At 32.4% G+C, this 13,908-nt stretch overlaps 1 protein-coding gene across 1 annotated transcript; it reads left to right on the top strand.

The window, feature by feature from the left end:
- Positions 1-102: 102 nt before the first annotated feature.
- xmas lies at positions 103-13,524 on the top strand. The gene is made up of 6 exons (XM_008194217.3): positions 103-346; positions 409-743; positions 793-892; positions 4,290-4,680; positions 8,795-9,124; positions 10,128-13,524. The coding sequence occupies exons 1-6, from the start codon at positions 297-299 to the stop codon at positions 12,972-12,974; spliced, it is 4,053 nt and encodes a 1,350-aa protein (XP_008192439.2). The 5' UTR covers positions 103-296; the 3' UTR covers positions 12,975-13,524.
- The last annotated feature ends 384 nt before the right edge of the window (positions 13,525-13,908 follow it).

The raw sequence follows: 13,908 nt of genomic DNA on the forward strand, positions 1-13,908 counted from the left end.
GTCCACAAAATGTAAAAACTTGAACGTAAATTTAATCGAATTGTTAAAATTTAAAAAGCAAGTCTTTTTACATCTAGATCGTAAATGTTTTTAATTAATTTATTAAAATAAACTTGTACTTGTGCGTGTGGGAGGAATCATGGGGACAAGTATTTTCTAATGTTGGCGTCTGTGGGGTTGGTGACATTGCCAAAGATGGCGCGGTTGTGTAAGTTTTGAAATGAGTTAATTTACTCAAAAATCTGTGTTAGTGTGTGTAAAAATTGCCCAAAATTAGTATCAATAACAGCCGCAGTATGGAGATGGAAGAGGAAGACACCGAAAAAGTGAAGTCTTTTACCGTAAAGTGAGTTTCTTTTTCTTACAACAAATTTGAGGTTATGCTTGTTTTTTGTGCTTAATTTTAAGGGCCACCGATGTTCCCCCCGAATTTTTCATAACGCGTGACATTGCCAAACGTTACTTTCGACGTTTTGGGAAAGTTAAACTCGTCACATTTCGCCCCAAACGCAATACACTTCTAATTGAATATTCGAATGAAGATGGGATGTTAAACGCTTTAGCAGTCGCAGGGGAATACAACGGTCACATGTTTAATGTGATTCGAGACACGGAAACTATTGTTAAAAGAAAGAAGGTTATAAAAAATCCAGATCCAGACTGGACGGATGATCCCGAAGTTAAGGCCGAATTGGACGCCATGGGGGGCTTCGCCCCTCGGACCTACGATTTGAGACCCGAAGGTGCCTAAATAACTTGTTTAGAGAGGTTGTAGTAATGCGATTTTTGTAGCCATGGCTGTGGATGTTCCTGAAACACTAGTAACGAAAACAAAACGGCAAAGGTGGAAAGGAGCTTCACCCAAGCCACTTAAGAAGAAGGGGGGTTTCAGGTTGATACTCTTGTTTTTATTAATAATCATACGGTCTTTCTGATTATTTTGATGTTTTTTGTTTTATTTATTTAAAAAATATCGGAATTCATAGAGGTTTAAAAAAGTCAGAAGAATTGGAAAAAATTAATAAGATCGTATTATAAAAAAAACTCATTGGGAGCCTAGAAACGTTTACGTCCAGAACTTGTCACTTTCAGAAAATTCAGGGACAAAATAGGGCATCTCTAGAAATATTCATTGACGTAATCTGTCAAATATATTAGCTATTTCAAAACTATAAAATATACCTAAACCTAAACTAAGACTGATTACAGTTTATAGTACGTATTAACTGTTTCAAAACAATAAAAACGCCATTGTCGCATTTTTTTTCAAAATTAGTTGTTATAAATTATTTATGCACTTTTCAAAAAATTCATATCTATTTTAATTTATAGATTCAATAAGAGATCAAAAAATCAATAACTGTTTTACATTTTTATCAACCTTATTCAAAAAAATAATTTGATAAAATGCGACGTTGGTGTTTACATAGTTTTGCTTATACAAACATTCATCATCGGCAACATAGCTTTAAGTGTCACATAGTAGCGGAATAAAAAACGTAACTATTTGGTTTCCATTTTGTCAAAAATGTGGTTGGTTTTTGACATTTGTGAGATATATCCTACGAATTTGTCGCTTGTATAAACAGATTAAAACAGATTGAAAAACCTGGAGTAATTTTACATATGAAATGATGTACAATTGGTTTCATAAAAAGCGGGACAAGACAATTTGTTATCATGTAATACTGACCTATAATGACAATACTATGACAATTTATGACAATGATGAATGGCAAAAATTGTCAGTTAATCTTGTCAACATTAGAGTTCCTTTATTGGGAATATAGGAACTCTAGTCAACATTAAGTATTCCTTACAAAAAGTTACCGCATTGCCTTATTTAAATGAAGTTGATAGAGCCCAGATATTAACCCCATTGAAAATGTTTGGGCTTTAATGATAAGAAGAATGAGACTGTCCAACTTTAGGCCTCAAAACAGATAACAACTTGTAGAAGGGATTTAACAAACATGAGCGCGTATTCTGTAACTATTTTAACGGGCTGTTACAATTTAACACTGGTTAAAATTGGAAATCTAGGAATTTTATTGGTTATTGCTACAACAACAACGATTAACGACCTTTAAATTTTAACGGTTTTATTACAGAATACACGCTGTAGACGGAATTAAGTGCAGACTAGTTGCCAGCAATTAATAGCATCTATGCCTAGACGTTTGAATGCTATTGTAAATAGCAGTGGGACTGCACTCAAAGATTAAACACATAAAATTGATTTAACCTTTGTTTTTATAAAGTGTCTTACTTGTCATAACATTATTACCTTGCTCTTTAAACTCCAAAACAAACTATGAAAAACATTGAGACATTTGACATTTATCTTTCTGTCATTGTCCCGCTTTTTATGAAACCAACAGTAATATAAATTGTCTGAACTGGCTGATTTTAGTAAAAAATTAAATGTACTCTTCTCTTACTACAACTATTATACATATTTTGAGGAATTGTCAGACAATTTTTCATAAGAAAAACATACGGTCGAATTCATAAAAAAACTAGTACAGCAAAATGTCCATATTTGACATTGTCATGTAGTTTCATATAGCCCAATAAAATTTTACTGTACTAGTTTTTTATGAATACGATAGTACTTGTGACTTGATTTCATTTTTTCACTTAGTCAAAAAGAGTTATATTTTCGAAGTGTTTGTTTTTTCTGAGGCTAAATTTTAACCATCTCTTCAACATTTGATATCCTAAGATCTATAGTTAAAAAATAAAAACCGATTTAGAATAATTTTGCATATGAAAAACTGTCAATTGTCTGAACTGTCTAACTTTAATAAAAACAGTTGAAAGTACTCGTTTCTTGCTCTATCTAATAATAATTATTATTTTTAAAGTCATCTGTGACCGATATCAGATTCGGAATTTTCAGACAATTTCTTTTAAGAAATGAAATGTTTTTACTCTTCACTCCACCGAACAACTGCCAAGGGCTGATTTACTAACTAAAATAAATTATGTTTAATTGTTTCTAACTTTTTTTTTAATAGGATATGATAGATTTTGGCTTTTAATGCCACTGAGTAGTGTGAAGTCCAACTGCAGCAATAAATCTTTTAGGTCATAAATTTCACAAATTTGAAGAATTTTTTTTATTTTAATTTAATATTTTTTTGGAGCTAGCGATATTTGTTTTACAAAGCATCATTTAAGTATCTGTTGTTCTCAGATGACAAAAAATAATTTTGCAGCTAATCAGTCGTAATTAATTAATTAATTAATTTTAATAATATGAAGTTGTTGAAAGTTTCTGGAAAGATTCACAGGCAAACACTAAATTCTGTGAAATTATTAGATTTTGACGTACAGTAAAAATATATCTACTTTTAGTAGATTAACTCTGTACTTATACATAACACTATGCACTAAAAACTTTGTTTTGTTGACAGGTTCTTGCTGCGTGTTTATTTTTTTTAACAAAATTATAATGACAGTTTATCGCGTTAAGTAAATAAGGAATACTTTGCAGTTTTATCTCGACTTTTATCTTTTTAATTACAATACCTATAATTTTAATTATCTATTAGCTGTTTCATAACTATAAAAATATGAATAAGATTGATAAAATTGTAACATAGTTATTAAGAATTAGATCTCTTATTGAAAGTATAAATTACATTACCTATTATTATTTTGAAGTGCATGAATAATTTATAACAGCTAATTTTGAGTACGAAAATGATTCTTTGGTGAATCAGTGATCCTTAAACGTTAAAATAATTATGTTTTAAGTTTCTAAGACATTCAAAACTAGTACTTATTTGAGGTTAGATAGCCAATATACGCTTTTTTCCATAAGCTGTCTGTTATATTTGTATGGATGGAATCATAAAATTGAACAAATACTATAAACTGTAATCATTCTTAGTTTAGGTATGATTAAGGTACTGAATGCTATCATAGACGGTCAGAAAATTTGAGGCCAACTTTTATGTCTCTAAGATTTGACACATGTCATTGACATTAATTCTTTTAAATCTTGTTACTTTGTGACATTTTTTTCAGTCATTTTCAAGATCATATGATGACAGTATGACTTCCCTGTTACAGTTTTAAAATTTTCGGCATTTCGTAACTTTCATATTTCGCTACCCAAAAAATAATATGAATTTTTTTGTATTTGGGTGGCAACAACTAGGAGATGTCTGAAGTAATATTAAATTATTCTTTCGATGACCTGTTCTGTTCCTGACCTGTTTGGAGACGCACGTTTCTGTTCATGCACTTTTGTATTTTTAAGAATAAATATTTAATTTCAGTCCGGAACAATCCGATTTAATTAATTTAGTTCGCCAACAAGCTGTGACAATTGAGGATAAATATCGTATTCTCGATGCTCGTGACAAATTAATTCGCATAAAAATTAAAAAAAACCTTGAATTGACTAAAAGTGGGGCAACTGTGGGCACATGCCCTGACATGTGCCCCGAAAAAGAGCGACTAATGCGCGAAACGCAACACCAAGTGGCGCTCTACGAGCAGGAGGAAGGGGGCAAAGCGATGGATCCCCATCTTGCAGTTAAACAATACTCACGAAGCTCAGCCGATCAGGAAGCTCCCTTGCCTCAGGAATTACGACCGGTTTCGGTGCTTCAAATGACAATGGGGTACCTTATGCATCGAATTATGGGCTTATGTGACACCCCTGATGTAAGTATTTTTTCTACAGGGTGATTTTTTAAAAACTACAGGCGCTGCAGAATTTTTATTTTTGGCCCGATTTCAAACAAAAAAATAATTAAAAGGCTTCTAATGTAGCACAAGTTGATGCTTTTGAAATATTTCAAAATATCATGTGTACAGTGAATAATTTTATTAAAATTACTCGAAAGTCAATTTCTTTTTAAAAACTGCACCATTCTGAACAAAATTAAAAAATTTTTTTGAGTAATGACGTCATCGACATTTTCTAATTTTTTGTGCATTTTGATCGATCTTTTAATTATCGCAAAATTTTATGTGTTACGTAACAACGGGAAGTTGTTCATACGAATAATTTCTTAATTGTACAAGTGTTACCATTGTCAAGAGGTTGGTGGATGGCACTTTGAAAATTGTATTGATTAATGAATTGTCTTTTTTTGTTTAAATATTTGTCAATGTGTAAATATTTGAGTTTTATTTGTTTGTTATTAATATTAAAATTTACGTTTTATATTATATATTATTATATTATATTTATATATATATATATTATTATATTATATATTCAAATGTTTTATTTAATTCAGAAAAAAAATCTGCTAAAAATCTGAATGAATGGAATTTTTTCCCATCAAAAATAAGAATCATTCTTTATTCCTAAGAATCTACTTCATTGCCAAAAGTATTTTATTTTCAACTTATCACCTTATTGTTGATGGGAAATAATTTTCAAAGAGGACTGACTAGACTTTTTCTAGATTTTTTCTCAGATTTCAAAATTATTTTCTGAATTCAATAAAGCATTTTAAAAAACTTTTTCCCCCACAGCCTGAGTAGAAGAATGTACACTGTAAATCAGGTTAATGTTACTTAAGAAAAATCATTGCGGAAAATGGCTAAAATTTAACTTTTAGTCCCCTTAGTCCCGGTTACTCAGTTACAAAATATCGACTAAGGAAACCGAAGTAGAAATTTAAGCGTAAAGAAAAAAAATTTGGACAATTGAAATTACAAACTAACACTGGATTGTGAAAAAGATACTTGTTTACGTTCGATCAAAAAAATGGCGCATCGACCCAAATTGCACCAAGATTTAATGCAACAGTAGACACATGTAGAGAGGCTGCTACATTACGAAAATTATGCGACAAAAAATTATAAAAATGCAGACCAACAATGTTAGAAAAACCAGACTGCTGAAGGGCCATCTAGCCCCTATACTACTTACTGTCACAAATGTGGAAAAAAATTGCTTTTAATGATAATTAGTGATAAAAAACTAATAAATTATCGAATTCGATTGTGAATTTGCTAGTGATGCACAGAAACAGCTTTTTGAAATAAATTTCAGTTCAGTTTGAGTTAAACTTGTGATAAACAAATAAACTTGAGCAATGACAGTAATGAGTAGAGGGAGGGCTATGGCAAGAGCATGTAAGTTATTATATAAAAATAACTAAAAAAAGTATAATGATAACAATTTACTTACTCTTCTTTCAGTATATTAAACATTATTTTTTTAATTGCTGCAGAAAAAATCGACATTCAGGCGAAGATTGATGTTCGAATTAGTGATACTATGTAAAGCAACAAATAAACTGTGCAAATCAGTTTATTTCTGTGTTTTGAAAGAAAAGCCAGAAAACGATAAATTGCACTTTGTCAGAAGGAAGCATAATTTGAAAATGCCGCACATGAATGAGTTCCAAGAGATAAGGAAAAGCCATTTTAGTAATTAATAATTATATTGAGAAACATTTTTAACCTTAAGATTCTTATTATAACGATATTATTCCTACAATGTACCAAAATACTGATAAATGATGAAATTATTCCATCTTAACTTTTCCAAATCAGAACTATCAAAACAAATTTTCGCCAAGCAACCTCATACTAAAAGTGCACAAGCGTACAGTACTACTAACCACACAAGCAACAAGTTCAGCACCACAACTGCGGTTTAAACTTTGTTTAAATTTAAACCGAGTTTACGTAAGCTAAAGCTTAAGCTCGAACTGAGCAACCGGGCCTTAATCATAGTTAGTCTTGAACATATTTTTTAGACCACCCATTCGCGATACATTCCTTTGGATATTATACTTTGGATAGTATTTGATGAAAATAAGTTCCATCTACTAAGTAGATCGGTTCAGTATCACCCTAATTTGGATTCCCTACTATTAGGACTGATGTACTTTTTAAAAGGAAAAAAATTCTGACATTCTCAGTATTTTGGGTTATCAATTGTAACTTATAATAGAATACAACTTTATTATTTTAAATGACCCATCTCTGCAATATGTTCGAATTTTACTAAAAAGTACTGTTAAGTTAATAAGTTGTTCATCAAGTTGACTATGGAATTCAAATTCAATGTGCCGCTTCGTCCAGATAACCTATTGTAGTTTCCCTGTTAAATCTTGAAATTAGCTGTTTACTCACTTTTATGCATTTTTCGGCAATGTTGTTTCAAGTGTATAAGGTTTGTCTTGATTTATGTTTTTTATTTCTGTGATTTTTGTTGTTGCATTATTTTAACGGATCTGTCAGCATTTGCAATTTAAATTAAGCGGCACATTACATTGAAATTTCACAGGTGACTTGATAAACAACCATTTTTGAACACATTGTACATACAAAGCGATCAAAAAGTCCTTCTATCAAGTAGACATATTACTTTAGAACGTGTGTTCGGTGTCGTGTATTAGTTCAGCCTGCTGTCAAATTTTAAGCTAAAATTACCTCAAACGTAATTCTAGATGTCGTGAATTTGTAAATCGGGACACAAAGAACACCAGAAAGCTACCCGATCCGTAAAAGGTGTCTATGGGGTAAAACTGGATTCCAAGAATGATTTAATTTGCTTAATGTTTTGATATTTTTCTTTTGATATTACGGTTGAGTTCCGCAGAGTTACGTCCTTTAATTTCTAAACTTACTTGATAGAATGACTCTTTGATCGCTTTGACATTACTTAATAAGAGATACATGATGTCCCAGTGATTCGAAAAAGTCAAATAATTACATTACAAAGGAGAGTTATTAGGCTAAAACCTTCGATAAACGATTAAAAGCTGTAGCGGTTTTATTGTAAACACGTACTGTTTTTGAAATTTAACCGAAATACCATGTAATGACATCTTCTTGGTGGCCCCTGTGGTACTCTCACCTTGTAGGAACAGCGACTGTTAATATGTTAACTCGTAACTAGTCCGAACACGGAACACAGCCCTAAAGTAAAATATTCTGTATCGGAATTTTCTTTTTTGTTTGTTAATTGGTCCAAAATTAATTTTTAGCAGTTTTACAGATGCGCCGTGTTGCCAGTTCCATTTTAGTGTATCTCTTCTATTACTCCAGAGAAACAACTTTCTCATCGTTTATTAATTAATAACTCCAAAATTTGGACGGTAACCCCCAGTTTTTTTTCCTAAAATAGTACATATTGCTGAATGTTGGTTTACTTTTTTATGAAAATCTTAAGATGGGTTTGCTATTTATACCAAAAAATATAGAAAAAACCCAATTCTCCATATGCCGTAATGTAAAAGAAAGCCAAAAATTATCTCTGAAACTAGACGGTCTATCTTTTTCGTTTTTGCACCATTCGATGCTGAATTCTTTTAAGAAAGTAAATTTAGGCATCAACTACCTTAAGTGGACTTTTCTAGGATTATTTGTTTTTGCGAAATATTATATTTAAAAAATGTCTTTTTGTCAAAAAAAATCAAAATATTTCAAATACTAAGCAAAACCAACTGATACAATGATACAAGTTGAGATCAAAATCATCAGTATTAAAAGCTACGTTTAAAAATGCAATAAAAGGGTGTTCTGTTAAAAAAAACACAGGTCTGTATTGTAGATGATTCCTGAAACACCTTGAACATAATTTAATAATAAATAAAAATAATTTTAGATGAGTTCATATACACAGCTTTTGTGTAAGAAATATTTATTTTTCACGTGTAAAGGTCCCGGATCGACTATTTTTATCTCATACAACTAGATTTTGTTAACTTTTAATTTATATTTTTATTTTTTGAAATCGGATCATAAATAAAAATTTTAGAGCCTGCCGTTTTTTTTAAATAGAGACAAAGTTATGAAAAAATTTTAGGTAAATTTAGCCGAATGGTATCATTTCTTATGGGACCGAACTAGAGGGATTCGTAAAGATATCACTCAACAAGAGTTGTGTTGTCAGGGGGCTGTTGAATTGGTAGAACAGTGCGCCAGATTTCATATTTTTTGTTCTGCAAGATTGGTAGCTGAAGATCCGTCTGTTTTCGATCAGAAGATTAATACTGAAAATTTGACAAAGTGTCTACAAACACTTAAATATATGTATCATGATTTGGCCTTGAAGGGTGAAGACTGTACGAATGAGGCGGAGTTTAGAGCCTATATTATTTTGCTTAATTTGAACGATGGGAATTTTATGTGGGAGGTAAGCAAAAATTTTGTTATACTAATTTTTTTTGTGGTATTAGAAAAATTCATTTGAGATGTTTTTGGATACGATGATTCTATTTTTTTTTCATGTTGGGTAAACAGAACAAGGTTGTATTTTTGTCAAAAAATTTGATTTTTTATGCTTGTTTACCTGTCTTTGTCACAAAATATTATCAAAAATGAGTCCAAAAAACTATAAATTGTGTTGGTAATAATAGTTTAATTTTCTTATTGAAGGCTTAAACTCGTTTTGACATAAAAAAAAGGACTGCCAGAGGCACTGGCTTCTGCTGCTGGCAACTGTGCCCAAAAAGTAGGCACAGGCATCGGTTGCCTGCGCAGAAGTAGCGCTTTAGATCAATCAAATGCATAACCTTACAATACAAAAATGATAATTGGAATTTGCAACTACGTTTCATCTTTGAGTTCTTTCAGAAATATTTTTTGAGCAATTTTATTAACAAAGAGAGCAATTTAAGAATTTTTTTTATGACATTGATAGCTAGAAGCTGTTAGAAGTGTGAGACTTCGTTTAAATAAAATATTTAGTCAAAATTGTGGAGGAAACACATAATTCAGAAAAAAACACTAGCACTCCAAATGATGCTGGATAAAAAAAGGCTTTTATGAAACAAAGTACAAAGCGATCAACAAGTCCTTCTATCAAGTAGGCGTATTACTCGAGAACGTGTGTTCGGTGTCGTTTTCTTTTGACATTAGGCTTGAGTTCCACAGACATACGTTCTTTAATTTCTAAGCTTAGTTGATAGAAGGACTTTTTGATCGCTTTGTATAAATATGCGTATGGTAATAATGCCATCACCCAAGTGCCAGAGTTACATACAAGTCTTATCCAAAAACATGATGGATGAATTTTTACCGTTAGTGTTGACGAAATGTTATTTTCGCCAAGAATTTTTGTACCATACAGTAGTTTTGTTTTTAATTTTCTATCAAAAAGTTACCACATAAAATGCTATAGTTTTCGTTGTATTCAGGTCCAACAACTCAAAAAACACATCCAACAATCGCAACAAGTCCGCTTTGCCTTGGAAGTATACTCATCATTGGACAAACAAAACTATGTGAAATTTTTCAAATTAATCAACTCAACAACATTTCTCAACGCTTGTATCTTAATGCGATATTTTATTCAAGTGCGATTATCGGCCATAAAAACTCTCCTAAAATCATATTCACCTCGAATATCACAAACATCACTTCCCGTCTCATACTTGACAAAAATCCTAGCTTTCGAAAGTCAAGATTCAACAATCGAATTTTTTGAAACTTATGGCTTATTCACTAATATTGAACGGACAAGAATTAGTTTAGATCGAACAAATTTTGGTGCACCAGAATTCCCCTATGTGCTAGACCGTGCTATAAATCTAGTGGAATCGAAACGAATTTTTTCAGTTGGTAGAATTGTTTGCGGTAGAGAATTACCACCGAAACTTTACGAAAATCACCAACCACAAAATAGTTTCGATCAAAGTGGTTTTTTGGTTTTTGATTTCGAGATGGACGAAATCGATTCAGGGAAAAAACAAGAAATCAAGATGGAGGAAAAAATAATTGAAAAAATAGAGAGAGTTGTTGAGACGCCGCCTCCTCAAATTTTTACTCCTGTGACGACAGTTCAGTCAAGTCAAAATCAAACGATCTTCAGTCAAAATAAGTCAAGTAGTGTTGGGATTTTCGCCCAAAAAACCAACGAAAAAAGTATTTTTGGGGGGAAAAATATCTTCGGTAATGTTGGTAATACTACTAAAAGTATATTCGGTGGTGAGATAACCCAACTAGCGTCACCTGTTGCCATACTACCTGAAGTACCAAAAGTCACACCGGACGAAATCGAACAGAAACGAATCAAAGAAGAAGAAGAAGAAGCCAAACGAAAGAAAGATCAAGAATTAGAAAGAATAAGGAAAGAAGAAGACGAAAAACGCCGTCTTAAACTCTTAGAAGATCAAGAAAAGAAACGCCGACTTGACGAAGCCCGAAAATTCGAAGAAATGAAACGTCAAATGGAGGAAGAAGCACAACGGAAGCAAGAACGTCGCAAAAACATCGAAATTAAAGCAACCGTAAGCAACATCCTTGATGAGATTTTAGACACGGTTGAAGAAAAAATTAAGCGTGAGACCCTGGCGAAAATCGGGCGGAAAATCCGCGACCGGAAATTACACCACGTGATGACAAAATGGCGCGAATACGCTCGCCGGAAACGGAAACGTAAAGCTCTCGATTTTGATCCATTATGGTTCAATCAATCAATTGCCGAAGAAGCTTGTGAATTACGAACAGAAAACCAAAACTTGGTTTTGTGTAATAAGAGATACAAACGTGGGCGGGTTAGTGATTTTGTACCTAAAACCGACGATGTTGGTCCGATTGACTTGTCAGAATTGACGTATAAGTTACTAAGTCGAAAACATTGGGATGTTGAAATGAAGTTTCGTAACGAATTGTTCTGGAAAGTAATTGTTTCGTTGCCGAACGATTTGAGTCAAGTTGAGAAGGTTTTGGATAAATGTATAGGTTGGCAACATGGTGTTTTAATCCAACAGTCGAAGTCAGTGCCAACTGTGACGTACTGTATCGAGAAACAGAAAGGTCTAGCCGTAAACACACGAAACGACACGAATGGATTTATCTTTATTGCGAATTGTTTTGACGATGATCTTTGGCGACGTATTGTTGAAAATTTTAAAAATTTCGGCGTTTTTGTTAAAATTCCAGTCGTTTTAATATTACAGAACTATGATGAGGCAAAGCCGAGTCTTAAAACCTTAATTAGGGAAGGAATAATTTCCGATTATTTGATACTTGTGGATAAGTTCACGGTCCGAAATTTGGTGAATCTAATAGAGGAGGCTTTGATTTTTCTTTCGACACGAGTCGAGAAAACACCACCGTTGCAAATGGACACTTTACAATCGTTTCTAACGAAGTTTTTGGTCACGGATTTGTGGAAACGTTGCAATAGTTTCTCAAAGTGGAATTCGAGTTATAAAAATTGTTTAAAAAATCCGAACACTGTGATTTATCTCCACAACGAAGCCTTGGACCGAATCAAAAGCATTGTTTTGGATGAAGAGTGTCGAGAATACCCGAAGTTTCCGACCAGCTTTCGCGATGTGCTTCGTAGTAATATCCCCGATTCGCTTCCTTGCGACTATAAATATTTCCCCAGTTTTTGGGATAGTGACAGATATTTAGCGCATCTGAGGTCGGTTTTAGAGACTTTAAAACTGCCCAATTTTCTCGAACCTTGGCCACCCTGCAACCAACTCAACCTCGAATTAGCTGTCTCAAAATATTGCGCTCAGGTGGTAATGGAGCCACAAAAACTATTCTACAAAGTGATGAGTGTCTTATTGCGGTTTGATTTTAAAGATATTGCGAATGTCGTCTGGTGTGATATTATCGAGTTGGTAGTGCTGGAAAAGCTAAGCCAGACTGATTTCTCCTTGTATGGAACTGGTTTTGTCAATAAGTCGGTTTATAACCAGTTGATTGTGGTCTACGATGTTGGTAAACTTGATTATTTGAAAAGTGATTGGTTTTATGTTAATAATCCGATTATTAAGCAAAAAATTGTCGAATTTTTACAACACGAGGAAGATACCAGTAAAACGGAAATCGATGTTATCGACTTGGATATTGATGCGATTTTTGCCAAAATAACGCAACCGCAAAAACAAAATGTTGCTAAAATTAAGAGCGAGTTGAAAACTTGTAAAAAATTGTTGACTGATTTGGAGGAGAGTGTTGTCATACATAAAAGTATTTTGCAAAAGTCGGGGAATATTTTAAAAAGTATTATAGAGGAAAAGTGATGTAATAAAATGACTCATGAAAAAGATATAATAGTATACAGTGGAACCTCTACAATCCGAAGTAGTAGAAGAAGATGGACAACTGAAATAATCAATAATGCGCCCTTTGGTGGTTAATTTTGAAATCGCTTCTTTACAAAAAAGCGGTAATGACAACCGACATTTTTGTTTACTAATTTTGATAGTACCCCCACCCCCCTTTATCATCCTGGTAATAATAAAAAAATAAAAACTCGATTATTTCACCCAAAAGTCTTTATCTTTTTGCTGTTACTTATTTATAAGGGGCGTTTGTTTTTTTCATTTAAACATTTTGAGGGAAAACACTTATTGCAAAACCTAAATACAAAAAAATAATAAAAAAATCAATCGTTTCTTATAAAATAAAACCAGAACAGAAAAATAAGGCACCTTGTGTAAAATTATCCATAACTTTTATTTTCTCTTGTTAATTGTTAATTAAAGGAATGTGCTATCAAATAGTGATGTCACAAATTTTAAAATAATTTCAAAGTGTAGTTTTAATAAAAATAAAATTAATGCTCCCGTCGATTTTTTTTTGAAAATTAGGCTATAACAAATACAGGCTTTTTTTGTTACAAATTTAAACAGGTGATAGAACATTAAATTTTAAGGCAAAGCTTTCGTATAAACAGGTATCGAAAAACAGTTCCTATGGAAGTCTATGAAATGGGTGCTCCTTGTGGTGAATTTTCCCGAATATTGCAGAAACCACAATCACATCATAATCTACACGTATGAAGCGTATGAAGTGACCTATTATTATCCAATAGTGGAATAAACTTTATTCCACTAGTGCCATAGCAACTAGTAATTGTGACCACCAGACAAAGCCCGTCATGTTTCATTTTACAATTTTTATTTAACTTCGATTAATTCCATTTTGTTGATATGGTGATTGTAGATAAAACGT

The sequence above is a fragment of the Tribolium castaneum genome, chromosome 9 (genome assembly GCF_031307605.1).
Source record: "Tribolium castaneum strain GA2 chromosome 9, icTriCast1.1, whole genome shotgun sequence".
In the NCBI taxonomy this organism is placed as follows: Eukaryota; Metazoa; Arthropoda; class Insecta; order Coleoptera; family Tenebrionidae; genus Tribolium; species Tribolium castaneum.